Source organism: Acinonyx jubatus, chromosome C2, assembly GCF_027475565.1.
Source record: "Acinonyx jubatus isolate Ajub_Pintada_27869175 chromosome C2, VMU_Ajub_asm_v1.0, whole genome shotgun sequence".
Taxonomy (NCBI): domain Eukaryota; kingdom Metazoa; phylum Chordata; class Mammalia; order Carnivora; family Felidae; genus Acinonyx; species Acinonyx jubatus.
The window spans coordinates 149,119,276-149,136,918 of NC_069384.1; the positions used below are offsets into that span (position 1 = coordinate 149,119,276).

At 51.0% G+C, this 17,643-nt stretch overlaps 1 protein-coding gene across 5 annotated transcripts; it reads right to left on the reverse strand.

Annotated features, from left to right (window-relative positions):
- Positions 1–2,037: 2,037 nt before the first annotated feature.
- On the reverse strand, positions 2,038–12,795 carry SLC25A38 (solute carrier family 25 member 38). Of its 5 annotated transcripts, none has more exons than XM_053221648.1 (7): positions 12,400–12,786; positions 7,488–7,609; positions 6,842–6,920; positions 5,955–6,134; positions 5,551–5,719; positions 3,977–4,143; positions 2,594–2,854 (listed from the first exon to the last, which is right to left on the reverse strand). In XM_053221648.1, the coding sequence occupies exons 1-7, from the start codon at positions 12,466–12,468 to the stop codon at positions 2,732–2,734; spliced, it is 909 nt and encodes a 302-aa protein (XP_053077623.1). In that variant the 5' UTR covers positions 12,469–12,786; the 3' UTR covers positions 2,594–2,731. The 5 variants fall into 5 exon arrangements, with proteins under 5 accessions (XP_026896540.1, XP_053077623.1, XP_026896539.1 ...); XM_027040738.2 differs by having other exon boundaries at positions 6,842–6,926; positions 12,400–12,785; XM_053221647.1 differs by lacking the exon at positions 12,400–12,786 and adding an exon at positions 9,077–9,286.
- Positions 12,796–17,643: the final 4,848 nt, after the last annotated feature.

Genomic DNA, 17,643 nt, shown 5'->3' on the forward strand with positions numbered 1-17,643 from the left:
AGCATGGAAGGGGACTCTGGTGGCCCAAACTCACCAACCAAGTAGAAGGTGAGCAAACTGGGGGGAAGCCTGTACCTCTGGGCCTCACCTCTGCCCCTCCCCTCCCAGGGGCTCTTGGCAGGTCCCCCACTGACAAGTTAGGCTCCCCTGGCCCAAGATGAGGGTCAAAGATGACCCGAACACCCTAACTCAGGACCCAAGTTCTTAGGAGGCAGACACTATACCTAGGCCTGTAGTGACTGGCCTGCGTTCCATTCCTGTCCCAGCACACATCTGTCCTACGTGACCTCCTACTTTCCCCAGCACAGGGCCTCCCGCACCTAGGTCACCAAGCCCTGGTGGCTTCAGGGTCACTGAGATTAGGATCCTCCTCTGCCCTCTCCCATACTCCTCCATTATTTTGAATAGGATATTTATTTATTTAACGTTTATTTTTGAGAGCGAGAGAGACACAGCACAAGCAGGAGAGGGGCAGAGAGAGACACCAAATCCAAAGCAGGCTCCAGGCTCTGAGCTGTCAGCACAGAGCGGACACGGGGTTCGATCCCACGAACTGCAAGATCATGACCTGAGCTGATGTCAGAAGCTTAACCAACTGAGCCACCCAGGTGCCCCTTGAATGGGACATTTCAACCTAAAGCCTAAAGTATAAACATCATTAAATTTATATGCATCACAGGTTGAATTGTGTTCCTATGAATGTGATCTTATTTGGTGATGGGTCTTTGCAGATATAATCAAGTGGAGGTCCTTCTAGAGTAGGGTGTGCCCGAATCCAGTTACTCGTGTCCTTCAAAGAAATTTGGACACAGAGACAGGTGGACAGACGGGAGGCTTTGTGGAGACGGAGGCAGATTGGAGTGACGAGTGTCAAGAATTGCCAGCAACCACCAGAAGCCACAACTGTCCTCCCCTAGAGCCTTCAGAGAAAATTATGTCCCTGCTGACACTTTGATTTGAAGACTCTTAGGCTCAGAACAAATTTCTGCCAGAGGCTACCCATTTCTGGTCACTGGTTGTGCAGCCCCAGAAACCTACCACAATGCAGCAGAAACATCTGCTCTTTTAACCCTCACCATCGCCCTAGGAGGTAGGGAATATCCCGATCCCCGCTTTACAGGAACAGTTGCAAAGTGTGTCTAAATAAGTAGAGAACCAGGCTTTCCATCTGGGCCACCTAGATCACAGCCCATATCCTTAACCAGGAGACCAATCTTCTTTCTGCTGTCTGGATAAACGTGTGGCTCTTTCCGAAGTTGAAAAGTTGATAGAAAAGCCTGGGTACCCAACTCGAGTGGCTACAATAAATAAAACAAACAATAACGTGTGGAGGAGGATGTGGGGAAATCAGAACGCTTCCGCACTGCTGGTGGGAACAGAGGATGGTCTGGAGTCTGGGAGTTTCTCAGACGGTTAAACACCGCCACCACATGATCCCGCAGTTGTCCTCCTAGGCACATACTTCCAGAAGAGCAATGAAAAGCTATGTCCACACACTTGTATGTGAACGTTCACAGTGGCATTATTCCTAAAAGCCCCAAAGTGGAAACAATTCAAGCAGTCCTCAACTGAGGAATGGATAGTACGATGTTATGTGGCCACGCGCACAACAAAGGACAGTGCTGAACGTGCCACATGGATGAACCTCAAAAGCGTTACGCTAAGCTAAAGAAACCAGATGCAAAACTACAAATTGTACGACTGCATTCATAGGAAGCGCACAGTAAAGGCAAGTGATGGACGGAAAGCGATCAATAGCTCCCAGCGGCTGGGGCTCAGAATGAGATCTTTAAATCTGAGATCTTGGGGGCTGAACGTGTTCCAAAACGGATCCGTAGTGATGGTTGAGCCCCTCAGTGAAGTTACCAAAAATCACGGATTGGTTTATTTGAAATGAGGGGATGGTACAATGTGTGAAATAAAGCTTTTTAAAAGATGTTTAGGTCGTAGGACCTATATGGGTCAAGAGCCAGCCGCCTCGGATTAATTTGGTTATTTTAGAACACAGAGGGGACACTATTGAGGTTTTCCAAACAGTTTTCAGTGATAAAGTGCTTCACTTTATTTATGTGAATTTTAGCAGCAGCAAAAAAAAAATGCCAGAACAATTCAGAATTAAAACAGGGCTGAGGCCAAGAACAAAAAAACGTTATTTGGACACTTAGAGGCTAAGAAGCCACTGTCCCCACCTCTTTAGAGGCTCTCCAGGTGATTAAGTAACCACCAGTTAAGTAACAACATCTTTTTTCCCCTCGTCCTAACAGCACCCCAGACACAGCCTTCAGCCTGGTGACAAGGACCCCTCTCCCAGCAGATGGGCTTCCCCCACTGGAGCGCCTCAGCCACAGCGCCAGTCCGCGGATTCTCTGGCAGTGCGATTCCTTGCCCAAGGACAGATCCAAACGGCAGCCTGGTGTAGGTGGGTGTAGGTGAAGCGGAGCCACCTGACAGAGCTCTCTCCAGAAACCCCTTTGTAAGAAGTCCTGCAGGATGGGCAAACCCTCTCCTAACTCCCTAGCACGCGGTACACATCAGTAACACCTCTTTCGGGAGATCTTGAAGGCTTGAGTCGGGCCCATCTATTCTCTACTCAAACTGGGTAACTGAAGGTGACGTAGCTGCCTGGCTTTCCAGACAGGACATCCTCTAACTCCGGGACAGTGAGACGGAGCAGCCCTTGGCAAGAGCCGGGCAAGACAACAGAGCCCATCTGTCCCCAGGCCCCTCTCGGTCAGGACTTCAGGCCCATCTTGGCCATCATCTCCTCGTAGACTGTCCATGCCATTGCTGCCATCAGAGTTCTGCGGAGGGCCCGGGGGACGCCACCTTGGAAGAAGCCACGCAGCCCATAATCCTACAAGGAAAATGAACGTCAACACTCTGGAAGCAAAGCAGCAATACAATGAACACCCCTAGCACACAAGAGCGAGGGTCTCCGCTACCCCATTATTGAGTCTTCATTTTCAGACTTTTATAGATAATGCCAAGAGTATGAATAATGGACCCAAGAAGGCAATGAACTTGAAAAGGTTTTTTTTTGGCACAGTTGCGAAGCTTTCTTGCTTTATCCAGGGGAATGCGTTTCTCGGCTGAAAATCTTCATCAAGGGTTGCCCTATACCGCTGTGCAGCTTACACAGCTCACAGAGGCACCAAGCGCCAGCTGGCGGCTGAGTCCCAGACCTCGGTCTGCATGCCAAGCCCTGGGCCCTGGCTCCAGGCTAGAGAAAAAGGTGCCTTTATGATGATTTGTCTGCCTGGAGGGAGCTTCTTTCCATAGTTTCGTAATATAAGAATTAGAGACAAAACGCCTGTTACTCCTCTAGAGCAAATTTCTAGAAACAAAATAATGTGTTTGTGCGGTTTTTTGGGGACTCTGGTTCCTCCTAGGTCCTTGATCGGATGACTAGACCCTCCCTGCTCACCTGATTCAATAGGTCTGGGGTGGAGCCCAGCAATTCCAAGTTGAACGAATATAACTGGTTGTCCTAATGTAGTCAGTTTCCCCCACCCACCACCAAAAAATCCCCACAACCAACCATAGGTTTTTAGCAGCGATTTCAACCTTGGCAACACCTTGGAATCACTAGGGAACTTTACTGATCCGGGCTTCACCTGCTCCCAGGCATTCAGATATCACCAGCCCAGATTATGATCTGGAAGTGAGGACTTTTCTTTTTTAGTTTATTTATTTATTTTGAGAGAGAGAGAGAGAGAGAGAATGCAAACCACAGAGAGCGAGAATTCCAAGCAGGCTCCACACTGCCAGTGTGGAACCCAAACTCATGAACTGTGAGATCATGAGCTGAGCCGAAATCAAGAGTTGGACACTCAACTGGCTGAACCACCCTGGCGCCCCAGGGAGTGGGGACGTTTTTAAAGCTCCCCAAGTGATTCTATTATGTAAAGGGCACAAGATACTGCTCTAGAGAGAGCCGTAACCCCAGTAAGAACCAATATTTACTCCATAGCCTTACTTTGAAAATGAGGGTCACCGCCTGGCCAATCCACCGAAATTTCATTGGGGTGAGCTGCATATGAGTTTTGATGACATCCGCAGGTTGAGTTACCAGGGAGGCCAGAATACCAGCAAAGATCCCACAGCTGAAATTTACCACAGGAATAAGGACTGCATCCAACTGGTCTGAAATAGGACAAAGGCAACATTCGGTTACAAATAAATCCCACACTCAACTGGGAAGTATCCCTACTAAGTTGACCACTAATCCTTCCCCAAAGTTAGAAGGATGTAGATTCAGACAAGGTTAAGAAATAGGCATTTAAAGGTACACTATGTGTAGATGGAGTAGTGGGAGTTAAAAATCGTTTTTTTTTTTTTTTACAACTATCGCCATCATAATTCATTCGGGCAAGAATCACGGGCTAAAACATATGAATGAAAGGAACAGGATGTTTGATATAGATGTATACAGACTCCAGGTATCTCCCCACTGAGACGCTTACAAATGACAAAAGAAAAAGTGAGTTTTCAGTGGAGACACTATCTTGTCCAAGTGATAAAAAGTTAGTATCGCCCACAGTGGGTCAAACCAATGTCATGAGCTTCCTGACATGGAGATATTTAAGGGTAAAGGGGCATCACTCCTGCAACTTGCTCTTAAACAGACGGGAATAAACAATTATACATATAGAGAAATCAAAAGTGTACATCCAAGCTCCCTTACTGCCCTAACTTCCCATGGCAAAATGAAGGCTGTGACCTGCAGTGTCACGGCCCCCGGTGCCTTGGGCGGAGCAGGAAGCCTCCTAAAAAGCACCCCAACTGTACTTGATCACCACTGTCATGACGGCATGCCAGCTTTCCCACTTACGTGACCTTGGTTGCATATCCTTTCTCGAATTATCCAGAGACCCCTTACTGAACACAGGTTCATGCCACAGAACGTGTTTCCATTAGCACCTGGCTCCGCTTGGGTGAACGTTTGCTGCCCACTGATTGTGTCCTTGTCGTATCCAAATGAGCATGCTGGTGGGGTGGGTCTGCCAGAACGCCTGAGGTTTGGCACCTTTCTCTCCACCCCAACAGAGGCTCAAAACCACTCTTAACTGGGAACACAGCAATGGAGGTGAAATGGTACTTTCCTTCCAGCTCCTACCCCACTGGCGTTTCCCAGACTTGTCTGATGAGAATCCCACCAACTGCTTCTTGAGGAATAGACTCCCAGGTCTTGTTCCAAAGCTTGTGATGCAGGAGGCCCTGGGCAGGACCCAGCAATCTAAAGATGGGGTAACTCTGCAAAGTATTATGGCAGGACTTCTGCGAAACACGCTTTACTTCACCGCCTACCCCACTCAAGAATTTTAGTACTACCAGTACTCTGCCATAAGAGACTATAAACTGGAGGGGGCAGGGACCAAGTCTATCATGACCACCACTGCATCCCAGCACCTGACATGGCTCAGTTCCTAAAACTCTGCTAAGAATCTGGAGTTGCTAAGAACATTAAACAGTGTCACACAGCAGAGGAAGCAGGGAGGATCTGCGGTCCCGGAGCTCTCTCTTCCCCGCCACACCTTCGACCGTCCGTACCGTGGGTCATGATGTTTTTGGTCTGGTTGTAAAACATCAGGTAGATTCCAGAAAAGGGTGCGTCACGCAGAAGTGTCGCTGTCAGGCCACTGAAGAGTCCCCGGTGGCCCTCACTGCGATAGATGCTCTTCAGGGCTGCGTAGATGCTCTCATAGCCATACCTTCCGCTCTGCAAGGGAAGCACAGGACCAGTGGCTGGCAGGGCGGTCCCGGGCTGGAGTAACAACCAATGCGACTCCAGGGTATGTGGCATTACCGGGGCACCGGGGGCTCTGGTTCCCACGTGGCTTGGGTTCTCTGACCACAGCAGCCTCTATTTTCGATTCTAAATCGGGGGTGGACATCGGACGGCAGCCCAGTGCCTCTGGTTACCCAGCCTTGAGGCCTAGAGCAGTCAGACTCACCTCGTAACGGGTCTTGATCACAGTGATGGGTGACATGCAGACCCCTGCAACTGAGCGAGAGCCCACTCCCAGGATGACCGACTCCAGGGCGGTTGGTGGATGGCCTCGCAGAAAGTACTGCTTCAAGGAGTAGAGGGTGCCGAAGTAGATACCAATGCCAGGGACACACCTCACAATGGACTGCAGAAAACGTCAGAGGGGGGGAAGAAGTCAAAGGCTGACACGGTAAGACACCGTCTTAGCCGGCTTTTCCCAAAACAAGGCCAAGGTTTGCGTGCCAGTAGTCGACTGAAGGTGCGGAGGGACACCAAGAAGAGAAAGGGGAAGTGAGAGACAGGCGGGAAGGCGGCCGACAAAGGGCGTGTTCCCTAAGCCACTACTGCCCCGGGCAACTCAATCCCTTTGGGGAACTCTGGGAATCTTGGTGTAGGGCGCCTCCCTGTTACCCCGCCATCTGAGGAGGGTGAGTGAGAGTTTTAAGTATCCAGTGTCATCTTCCGTCGACTAAAGGGCTGCTGCGGGCCTGGGTGAGCGTTAATTCCCTGGCACTTCCGGCAAAGTGACTTCCTCACTTCCGGCAAAGTGACTTCCTAGGGCCAGGAAAGCCGGCAGGTAAAGAAATGCAGGTGTGGCCTGCGTGCTCTGAAGGGCAAGGACAAGGACATGCTGGCAGCTGAGGGCACCAGCTGCATCTGCTCTGCCGCTTGCCCCCAAAGGGCATACAGACGTCCCATTTCCTTCCCTGAGCCCTCAGAGCTAGCAGCAGGAGACCAACAGAGGACCTCGTAGGACGCTCGCCTATCCCAACGAGAGGATACGTGAGGTGCATGAGAAATGGCTGGCTATTACAGCAAAGGGTGCAAGAGAAGACCCAAAACGCAGCTTACGGGAGACATCCCTTTCCAAAGGCCCAGAATGCTCTCCGTGCGAACCACCTTCAAGAGAAGAGCCAGCATCCCAACACGCCTGGATCTGAAAGCAGACAGAACGGAGACACAGATGAAAAAAAAAAAATGACTTAGACCCCCATCCTCGTAAAAGAGCTCCCCACCCAAAGACCGCTTTGCGGGACTTCTTTCCTAAGAACGCTCGGGAGTCTCGGCAACACCTCTTGGGGTAACTCCGAGTTCGGCTACGTTCGTGGTTCGGCGCGTGCATGTCGATCCGTGCATTCGCACTGGAAGGATGACCTCCCATTTTGCATGCGTGTCGAATACTTCCCACAGTGCCAGGCCCAGTAGGGGCATAAAAGAGCCACTTAACATTTGTATTATTTCCAGAAGACCAGCCACACGTCTCGTAGCAGACAGAACAGTTAAAACATTACAGGCTAGCACGAGAAAATGCGAATGTCCCCCATTCAATTAACAGGAAATGTCGAAGAAAAGGTGGGCGAAAAGTTGGGCCTGGCCTGGGTGTCTCTCGAAGCATCCAGCAGGATGCGCGTTGACTTAACACCGCTGAGAGGCACGGGTGTCTGAGAGAAGTTGTTGAAACCAGTTCCTCAAAGAAATGGGGGGCGGCAGGCCTTACCCATGGGCTGGGGGCTGGAGAGTCTGCAGGCGAGTTTTGAGGAGGTCTAGGGGCTGGAAAAGGAGGGTGGAGCAGGTCCCGCTGATGGAGCCACACAGGAAAGCTTTGATCACCGGATGCAGCTGCAGGGCAAGAGAACGCGGGGTCAGCAACTCTGTCGCCACGGGCCTCAGCCTTCTCCACCCGAGACCAGTCAACTGCTCTCTAGGGGTGGCTTAGAAAACCGTCCGGGGGTGCTCTGTATTACCTTCCCACTTCAGACAAGGGAAAAGTGTTCCCAGGAATGAACAGCACTGGCATGTTGTGCAGAACATAACATCCTGCTGTTGGGATCTCTCCAGCCCTAGTGCTGAGAAGGAGCCAGGAACATCCTGCGGGCAATGTCTATCCACGTTCATCTGTGAATCAGGCCCCCAACCACACCTCCCTCGGTCTAGCTAGAGACAAGTTATTGGCCATCTCCTCATCTTCACGGAGCAAAGTCAGCCGAAGGGGAGTGTCTGAACCAAGGTCACCGGGGTCTCTTGGTTATCAAACCTGTAGATATTTACAGGAGCAAGACAGAGAAATGAAACCGCAAGTTCAGTTTCAATGTAAGACATGGGCTACTTCCTGAAAAACCTATGAACTTCCTTAACTTAAAGCTTTCCCTTTCTCTCTCCTATCCACGCATCTCCCTGCCACCTAAGCAGATCACAGACAGTGCACTGGACCAGCAGCCGCCCCCGGGTTTGGTGGCTCTCCTTTAAACCAGGACAGTCGCACACGCTGGCTAATTTAGAGGCACCACCAGAAGGGGCAAGGGCTAGATGTACTTCCTCTGAGCCCGACACACTAGAGGTCTCAAAGCTTGCCTCGGAATCCACTCGATCACAAATGTGTGAGAAAGGCACTTTAAAAAACCCAACCACGGCAGAAAAGCCCTCTTTTCCAAAGGAGACACTGGGCAAACTCCATCCTAAAAGACCTTCCTTCTCTCTCTCATTAAATGGCATTCGCACTATTATTTTTCAATAAATGGTACGCTGTGGCCCTAAGACGCTATTAAGATGAAGTCACCGGTTATACACACAGAGCCACCAACCCAGAACGAAAATGTTTGTAACCTGTGGTTATTTGTCCCCCAGGGGACAGAGATCACCCCACGTTTCTAGCAGACGAGCAGGTCTCCCATGATCACTGAACCCACTTAAGAGACGAAATTAGTTCAGATGATAAATACTGGAGGTTGTAACTCTGTTCAAACGGCTTGCAAAATATCGAAGGGGTGACAGAATTAGTAAGACAACACGTACGACCAAGCAAAATGTATACCTCACCGGTCTGCTGGCACACCATTCCCTGTCCCGCAAGAAGGGGTGTCCTGCTCCTTCCGATAACTTGGAAGCCATGTGTAAAGGGCACAAACAACTGGCATCCTCTACTCTGCCTGGCAGTGAGCCTCGAACCCCCGTCTTTCCAGCCTGATGCCACATCACCTCCCCTCCTCTTGGCTGGTCACCCCTCAGCCCCCACGACTTGCCATCCAGCTAAAGGTACCCCTCTCACGCTCACCAAGGATCCCTTTCCCACCCCGGGCCTTCTCTTACTCTTACTCGGCCTCCTCTGGGGCACATTTCAAACAGCTGGCTGCCTCTTGGTTTTCGGCTCCCCTCGCCTTTTCCCTCAGCCAGGGTGGTGGTGGTTCCTCTTATCTCCTCCAGCCACAGCCCCTCGGGGGCCACCTCACCCACACCCAACGCCCACGGCCAAGCCCGGCACTTCCCCCAAACGCCCCCAGGCATCTACAGCTCGCACTCCAAAATGGAAACCCAGCCAACTGTTGGCCACACTCTTGCCCCCACTCCACCCCACAAGATATCCCAGCAGCACATTTGGGAGTCGCGTAAGACTCCTCAGCAAATGCAGAAGGAAATGGCAGATAAAATTAAATTTCCTTATAACCTGCAGCCCATTGACAGTTGAGGCCGGCAGAGTTCTCCAGGAACTCCCTGTGGTCTTAAAGATGTTAACACTTTGCTGGAGGGAAAAACAACCCTAGCTTGACAATAGCTAGGCCTCCAGGCTCCGGTGCGCCTTTTTGCCCTGAAGATGTCTCAGGAAATCTTTCTTGGCCGTCAGCTCCGGACCCCACCACCACCACCACCACCGCTCCAAAATCCCATCAGCTGTACCGACTGCTTCAGGACTGAGTCTGGCTGATGACCCTCAGCGTCCCCAGAGCCTGCCCCCGTGGATCTCAGTGGCCTCCTCGGCAACCTCCAGCCTCAACCCTACGAAGCCACCCTCCCCTGAACTGGAGAAGCACTGGATGAGGCATCTGTGCATAGCACCTCAAGATCTCACAGCCCTTTGAAAAGCTAAATCTTTAAACCCATTTTACAGACGGAACTGGAGCTCACAGCGGTTATGAATGTGTTCTAAGTCACAGGGTTTGAAGCCACTGGCTAGGCTTACAAGGCCTTCCATGAATCGGGGGGCCCCTGCTTTCCTTTTTGGCTTGTGTTCTCAGCCTCCTCCTCCCTCTTGCATAGGGCGCAGCCGGAAGGGATCCTCTGCCTTCCTCTAGCCTCGGAAAACCCCATCCTAGCTCCTCTTGCCTCTGATTCATCTGGGGAGGGGGGGCCTCTGCCCAGATCTCCCCTGCTGTGGGAAAGCCCCGAATCCCTGCCCCCCACTGGCATTCAGGCTCCTCCTCCAATACTTCCACTGCACCTGAGCCCACCTCCCTTGGGTCGAGGACAGAAGAGGCCACTAGCTGTCCTGTTCACGATGGTACCTCCAGCACCGACCACCGATCCTGATGCACAGTCAAAATGGGGCCCCACAGCCAAAAATAGATGAGTCATGTCATCTACAGGAAATCTGCATATGGCTCTCCCTTGAGCACAATTCCATAGGATAAGGCTTAGTGGGCTCAGCCCGCCCCTTCCCAGGACAGGTTCCCTTCAGCCCTTTGCTCCAGTAAGGCCGCAGGAATGACAAGGTGCTTACAGCTTCTGAGAAGTTCTCAGTGCGGCTTCCCCAAGGCTCTCGCAGGTATTGTCCGGAATTTGTTTTCAGGCTGCTGTCCTTCACATGCATGCTCCAAGTACACCCCCTCCCCCCACTGTAGCAACTATTGTTTATGGTTGTCTTTATTTTCACAGCACAGAGCTTGGAGATGTTATTGGTTTAATAAATATTTGAATAAAGAATAGAGTCCGTAACTTCTTTAACTTTGTAAATTTCCAGGTCCATTAGCACACAGCAGATGCTAAATATGTACCAGCAGTATAAACTAACCTCTAATAGTTAAAACACACACACACACGTAGTAGCATTATTTAAAAAACAAAAACCAAAAAACAGAATTGGGGCACCTGGGTGGCTCTGTCCTTTGAGAATCTGACTTCAGCTCAGGTCATGATATCACAGTCCGTGAGTTCGAACCCTGCCTCCGGCTCTGCTGTTAGCCCAGAGCCCGCTTCAGATTCTCTGTCCCCTTCTCTGCTCCCTCCACCCCACTCACACTCGCCCTCTCTCAAAAATAAACAAACGTTAAAAAAAAAAAAACTAAAAAAAAAACAACCAGAATTTACACTTTTCATTTGAATAGGCTTAAGATCTTGTCCTATGGCAAGCACATCCTTTGAAGGCATGTTTGATTTTCTTTTCAAGTTATTCAAGTTAACAACAAGGAGTAACAATTTGGTTTTTTGAGGAACCGGGGCAAAAACAACCAAATGATACACAGTACACAAAAGCATAAGCATAGGAGTGCCTGGGTGGCTCAGTCGGTTGAGCATCCAACTTCGCTCAGGTCATGAACTCGCAGTTCTTGAGTTCCAGCCCCGCGTCGAGCTCTGTGCCGACAGCTCAGAGCCTGGAGCTGCTTCGGATTCTGTGTCTCCCTCTCTCTCTGCCCCTTCTCCGCTCATGCTCTGTCTCTGTCTCTCAAAAATGAATAAACGTTAAAAAAAAAAAAAGTACTTAAACAGATAGTAAATAGATTCCCCAAGCAATTTACTCCCCTTTAGAAAACTAAATCGTAAATCCAATTCAGATCTCGAGGTCAGAGCTGAAAGGAGATGTAGAACCCCAGTGGTGGCCTTTTTTAAGGATTAAAAAAGAAACGAAACAAAACACCTCTGACCCCGCCCGCCAGAGCTGGTAGACGAAACCACAACCTCAGGGTGAGGGCGGACAGCGCCCCCGCCCCTCCCAGCGCTAAACCACGCGGCTTCCCGCCTGCACACCCCGCGAGCGGTAACTCCGGCGGCCCCGCCTCCGTCTCCACCAATGGAGGCCCGGCGGCACGACCACTGCAGCCAATCCAGACGCAGGGGGCGTGGCCCCGCCGCCAGGCCTGCTGCTCTAGTCCCCCGCCGGCCGGGAAGCGGAGACCCAGACCGAGATCTCCCGCCCGAGCCGCGGGCGCAGTGGACACACGTCGCTCCAGCACATCCACCTCTTCTCAGGCTTGTTGCTACCAGCGGTCTTTGCGACGGTCCAAATACCTGCCCGAGCGCCCTCCCCACCACGGTCACTCTGGGAATCGAACTCAAAAGCAACGTCCGGTAGCGCTCTCACGTCGTTCATTGTCGCGCGGGCACACTCGCCGACACCCTCAAGACCCCGGCAATTCCTTGCCCACTCTACCCAGACATCAAACATCAGCGAGACCTTCGCCAGCCTGTCCTAAGGAGGGCTGCAACTGCTCTCCTCCCTCGCCCCACCCTTTTCAGTTCCCTTAGTCAATCCATCCCTCCTGCGCCACGTCCCCAACCTGTTCTGCGCGCATCTGGAGAGCGGAAAAGGCTCCCAGAGGGCCGCTGACCCTTGGCAACCTCCAGAATATCCCCCCCCCCTCCCCGCCACGAGCCAGCGGTCCCGGAGCGGCCAACCCCTGCCTCCACTCCCCGCAGTTTACCATAAGCGTCTCCACCCTGTCTCCGACATCTTGAGGCTGCAGCAGCGCCGGGCGTGACTTCTGAATCATTGGAGACGAGGCCGGCAAGTGCGCCGGGCTCAGTGTGCCGTCAGTGGGAGCTCGGGCCAACGCTGGCGACCCCGGGGGGCGAGGGTGACGCGGCCGCAGTGCTGGGGCGCCACGCGGTCAGGCGGCGGCTCTGCCGTCCGCGCCTGTCGGGGGCCGGGCCCGCGCTCCCACCGCCCCTGCGTGGCTAGGCGCGCCGCCCCGGGAACTTCTCGCCGCTCTTCACTCGCTCCGCAGAGGCCGTGGCTCTGCTCTCCCGCCCATCCCGCCCTGTAACACGCTTCTGGACCCCAGAACAGGCAGGATGCACCGGGACGGGGGTGGAGAAAGCCGGAGGAACCGCACGGAACCGTGGGATTTCGCTTCCGGGGTTGGACGCCGCGGGTCTGGAGCGGGTGAACGGGTTCGCTTTAGTGCCACCTAGCGGAGACGTCCAGAACTGCAGGGCCCGCGGTTTCCCTGAGCTTGAAGGCGCGTCTGCGCGGAGGCCTCCCTCCAGCTGCAAGATTTGAGCTGAGCTCGTTTGCAGTAGAGACTTGCCCTGCCCCATAAGGTAGCCTGTGGCCTTCCGTGCCTATTGAACTTCAAGTGTGGTTCGTGTGCTTGTGGACCAGCATTTTACATTGTATTTAATTTTAGTTAATTTGTATTAAAAAACGGAAGCAGTGTGGAATAACTTTCCGTTAAACACTTTATTGTCTTGGCAGACGCGCGTTTCCTCTTGAACACTGGGAATGTAGCCTAGGAATTGACCAGTGTTGTTAAGAAATCCGTGCACCACATTTCAAGACTTACAGCAATATGGTAAAATAATTTATTAATAATCGTTATATTATTACGTTATAATAATTATATTATTATTATATTAACCTGATATTTTGGATATATCAGGTTAGGCATATTATTAAAATTAATTTTGCATGCTGCTTCTTCCATCTTTTTTTTTTTTAACATTTATTCATTTTTTGATAGAGACAGAGTGTGAGCAGGGGAGAGACAGAGAGAGAGGGAGACACAGAATCTGAGGCAGGTTCCAGGCTAGAACTCATAGACTGTGAGATCATGACCTGAGCGAAGTCGGACACCCAACCGACTGAGCCGCCCAGGCGCCCCAACTTTTTCTGTTTTTTAATATGGCTACTAGAATTTAAAATTACACGTGTAGCTCACACTACATTTCTTTTGGACCACGCTGGTCTGGATGTTTCAGATCATGGTTTATCTCTCATCTGGACTGCGGGAATAACCTTTATGGTCTCCCACCTTCCCATCATTCTTTGTCTGGGAAAGGCATGGGAAAGTATTGCTACTGGGATCCTGACACTCCTGTTGAAAAAAGCAGGCACACAACTTCAATGTACCTGGTTACCTGCAGAATAACTTTTCAGGACAATTTTTGCTACTTTCTAGCATTCATTCTCCACTGGGGGGAAATGTAGGTCAGGAAAGATACTTATAATTTAGGGAGCAAGATGCTGTTATTTTAAGGCTTCATTTCTGTGTCATTAAGGCACAAGGAACAGCAAGAAAGTAGTTCTTTATCTCCAGAAGGGATTAAGCAAAGCATAAACATTAAAAAATTACATATACAGGGGCACCTGGCTGGCTCAGTCTGACTTCGGCTCAGGTTATGATCTCACAGCTCATGAGTTCGAGCCGCATTGCTCTGTGCTGACAGCTCAGAACCCGGAGCCTGCTTCCAATTCTGTGCCTCCCTCTCTCTCTGCCCCTCTGCCACTCATACCCTCTCTCTCAAAAAACGAATAAGTGTTTTAAAAAACGTAGAAATACATATACAAATCTGGCTGGTGATTGTTAAAAACTTTCCTATCCCTCGTTCTAAGGGCAAGGCTCATTTTCTTTGTGCAGTGTCAATATCTAAGCTAAAACTTTTATTTTTAAGTAGAAACTTAAAAAAATTTTTTTTAACGTTTATTTATTTTTGAGAGAGAGACAGAGCCAGAGCATGAGCAGGGGAGGGGCAGAGAGAAGGAGACACAGAATCTAAAGCAGGTTCCAGGCTCTGAGCTGTCAGCACAGAGCCCAACATGGGGCTTGAACCCAGGAACTGTGAGATCATGACCTGAGATCATGACCTGTGAGATCATCATGAAGTCAGACTCCTCACCGACCGAGCCACCCAGGCACCCTGAAACTTTTATTTTTCACTAGAATTCACGCCCAGTGCAGAGCCCAGCGTGGGACTTGAACTCGCAACCGTGAGATCAAGACTTGAGCTGAAATCAAAAGTCAGACGCTCAGCTACCTGGGTCACCCAGGTGCCCCTGAAACTTCTTTTTAAAGCAATAGCTACATTTTCCCCCAGAGGGCAAGGGTTTCTACTTTTGAGAAACAGAGTGGATTGGCGTATTTCAGAGACTGCTCTTGGCCACTCTGGGAATGGGGGCCCAGAGTGAAAGCCGCCTGCCCGCTGGCCGCCCTACCGCCAGCAGGTATGTGGGCTTGGTTCCGGGCTCAGAAGAAGTGGGCTGGCTTTCAAGCGTGGTACGTGCCTTCCAGCTTTTCCTCCTCGGTATCTGTTCCCGCCACACTCCCAACCCTGGAACCCAGAGTCCTGCCCCGCCCCCCAGCCCCTCCAAACCCCCTCCCATGTTCTTGGAGATTGGGAAATGCATGAGATAATGTGCAAGAAGCATTACCCATTAGCAGATGAGGAGGGTTTTGGAGCAATACTTAATGGCAGAACTTGGAGCAGTGAGTTAAAAAATAGAAGAAAAATATATGGTGAAAACATGGTGTGTGACCTGAGTTCAAGACAAGGTCATTGGGGCGCCTGGGTGGCTCAGGTGTTTGGGCGTCCGACTCTTGATTTCGGCTCAGGTCATGATCCCAGGGTCTTGAGATCAAGCCCCGCGTCGGGCTCTGCGCTAGGTGTGGAGTCTGCTTAAGATTCTCTCTCTTTCTCCCTCGGCCCCTCTCCCCAGCTCGTGCTCTCCCTCTCAAAAAATAAAAAAATTAAAAAATTCCAAAAACAAGGCCATTAACATCAGGCATAGCTTTCCTGACTTGTTTGCAGTCGGCGGAAGGTGATTTTTGCTTCTATGACCTAACATCCCCCAGTTACACAGTAAGTCTCCCAAACCCCATCTGGCCCCTTTTGCTGAGTTGGGTGTTAAGATTTCACATGATGCTTGGGGCACCTGGGTGGCTCAGTCGGTTGAGCGGCCGACTTCGGCTCGGGTCATGATCTCACGGTCTGTGAGTTCGAGCCCCGTGTCGGGCTCTGGGCTGACAGCTCGGAGCCTGGAGCCTGCTTCGGATTCTGTGTCTCCCTCCGTCTCTGCCCCTCCCCTGCTCATGCTCTGTGTCTCTCTGTCTCAAAAATAAATAAAAACCCTTTTTTGAAAAATTTAAAAAAAGAAAAAGATTTCATGATGTTTTCCCATCCCGGTGACTGTAGTCACTCTCTATCCAGGTTACATAACACCCTCTTAAAGTTTTATTCACAAGTTTTATTGACATCTGGAGTTTCCACCATCCAAGAAGGAAAAGGCTGGCAACCTGGCATAAGCATGGGAAACTGGATGGGAGAGGCAGAATCTGCTCCCAAGGCCGCTTTGGTTCCCTGCCTTCCAGGGCCTTCCGGGGCCATGCACCTGTGTCACTTCCTTGGGGACAAGGTCGCTGGAAGGGTGAAGAGTCCATAGTGAGTGGTCCCCCATGCTTCCGGGAAAACCAGCTCAGGGAGACTTTTCCTGTCTGCCTGGAGCCAGAGCTGTTTCTGGAAATGTCTAGATTCCCTTTACTGTTGTCAAGGCAACCGGCCCCCTTTTGCCCTTGGAAGCCGGGAGGGGTCAAGAGGGGAGACATGATGCACGTGGCAGGCCACAGTCCCCTCCCCTCTGATGTGGAAAATATTGAGGTTAGGAGCCCACAGTCAAGAAAGAATTCTTTTTTTTTTTTTTTAAATAAATTTCTTTAAATTCAAGTTAGTTCACATACAGTGTGTTACTGGTTTCAGGAGTAGAATTTAGTGATTCATCTCTGACTTACAACACGGAGCGCTCATCCCAGCAAGTGCCCTCCTTCATGCCCATCCCCCATTCAGCCCCTCCCCCCACCCTCCTCCCCTCCAGCAGCCCTCAGTTTGTTCTCTGTATCTAAGAGTCTCTTAGGGTTTGTCTCCCTCTCCGTTTTTTATCGTATCTTTCCTTCCCTTTCCCTATGTTGTGTGTCTTCAATTCCACATACTTCTTGAGACGCCTTCGGTGAGAAAAGATGGTTTTACTAAAGCCCGGGGACAGGACTGGTGGGCATAAAGAGCGGCGCTGGGATCACGAAGAAGAGTTGACTATAGACTTGAGAGTTGGGGGAGGCACAGACAAGGGGAAGTTTCCAGACAGGCTTTTCATAAGCTACAGAAGACCTAGGGGGTCCTGGAGGCCCAGTCAGCCTCGAGCCAAGGCTGTTCTTCCCCCTCGCAAAGCATTACCAGTCAAACAGTGAGGGGTTCCTGGAGAGACATGCCTGCCTCGGCTGTTTGCCAGTGGGTTGCAGGTTATAAGGAAATGTAATGACATCTCCGTGTTTTTGCCTTTGTTCTTCACATCACCTTCCACCTTCTTGAGCCTCTTTACAGCCAGTGGCCTCCCAGAGAGGTGAACGGGTGTTATGATGGTTCCATGGCATAGCCCGTGGAGGCTCCTCTCCATTTGAACGTCCCCTCCCATCCCAAACAGTCTGAAAGAACATTCTTCAGAATCTCCAAGGGCCCGGGGCTGCCCTCAGCAGTGGCGGAAATCATCCTCTGTGCCTGGTCTTGAAGATGGGCACAAACCCACAGGGGAAGAAAAAGATTCTAATGGCTTTCCCAGAAGCTCTGGCAAAGAGAATGGTCCTGTTGCTGTCTCGGGCTTTGCCAAGAGAGAAATACCTTTCTTCCTCCCGTGCCAGTGATAAAATTATGAACTGGGGTTTGTGAGCAAATGGCTATGAAAGAATTCTTAAAAAGAACTTTTTTAATGTTTATTTATTTCTGAGACAGAGAGAGACAGAGCATGAGCGGGGCAGGGGCGGAAAGAGAGGGGGACACAGAATCCGAAGCAGGCTCCAGGCTCCGAGCTGTCAGCACAGAGCCCGATGTGGGACTCGAACTCACAAACCGTGAGATCATGACCTGAGCAGAAGTCGGTAGCTCAACGGACTGAGCCACCCAGG

Coding starts and splice junctions, on each gene's coding strand:
- SLC25A38 (XM_015062781.3), bottom strand. CDS start 9,271: ATGCCTGGGGGCGTTTGGGGGAAGTGCCGGGCTTGGCCGTGGGCGTTG. Junction 6,135..6,841: donor TTTGGAAAGGGATGTCTCCC/GTAAGCTGCGTT, acceptor CGTTTTCTGCAG/TCCATTGTGAGGTGTGTCCC. Junction 4,144..5,550: donor CAAAAACATCATGACCCACG/GTACGGACGGTC, acceptor GTCCTATTTCAG/ACCAGTTGGATGCAGTCCTT.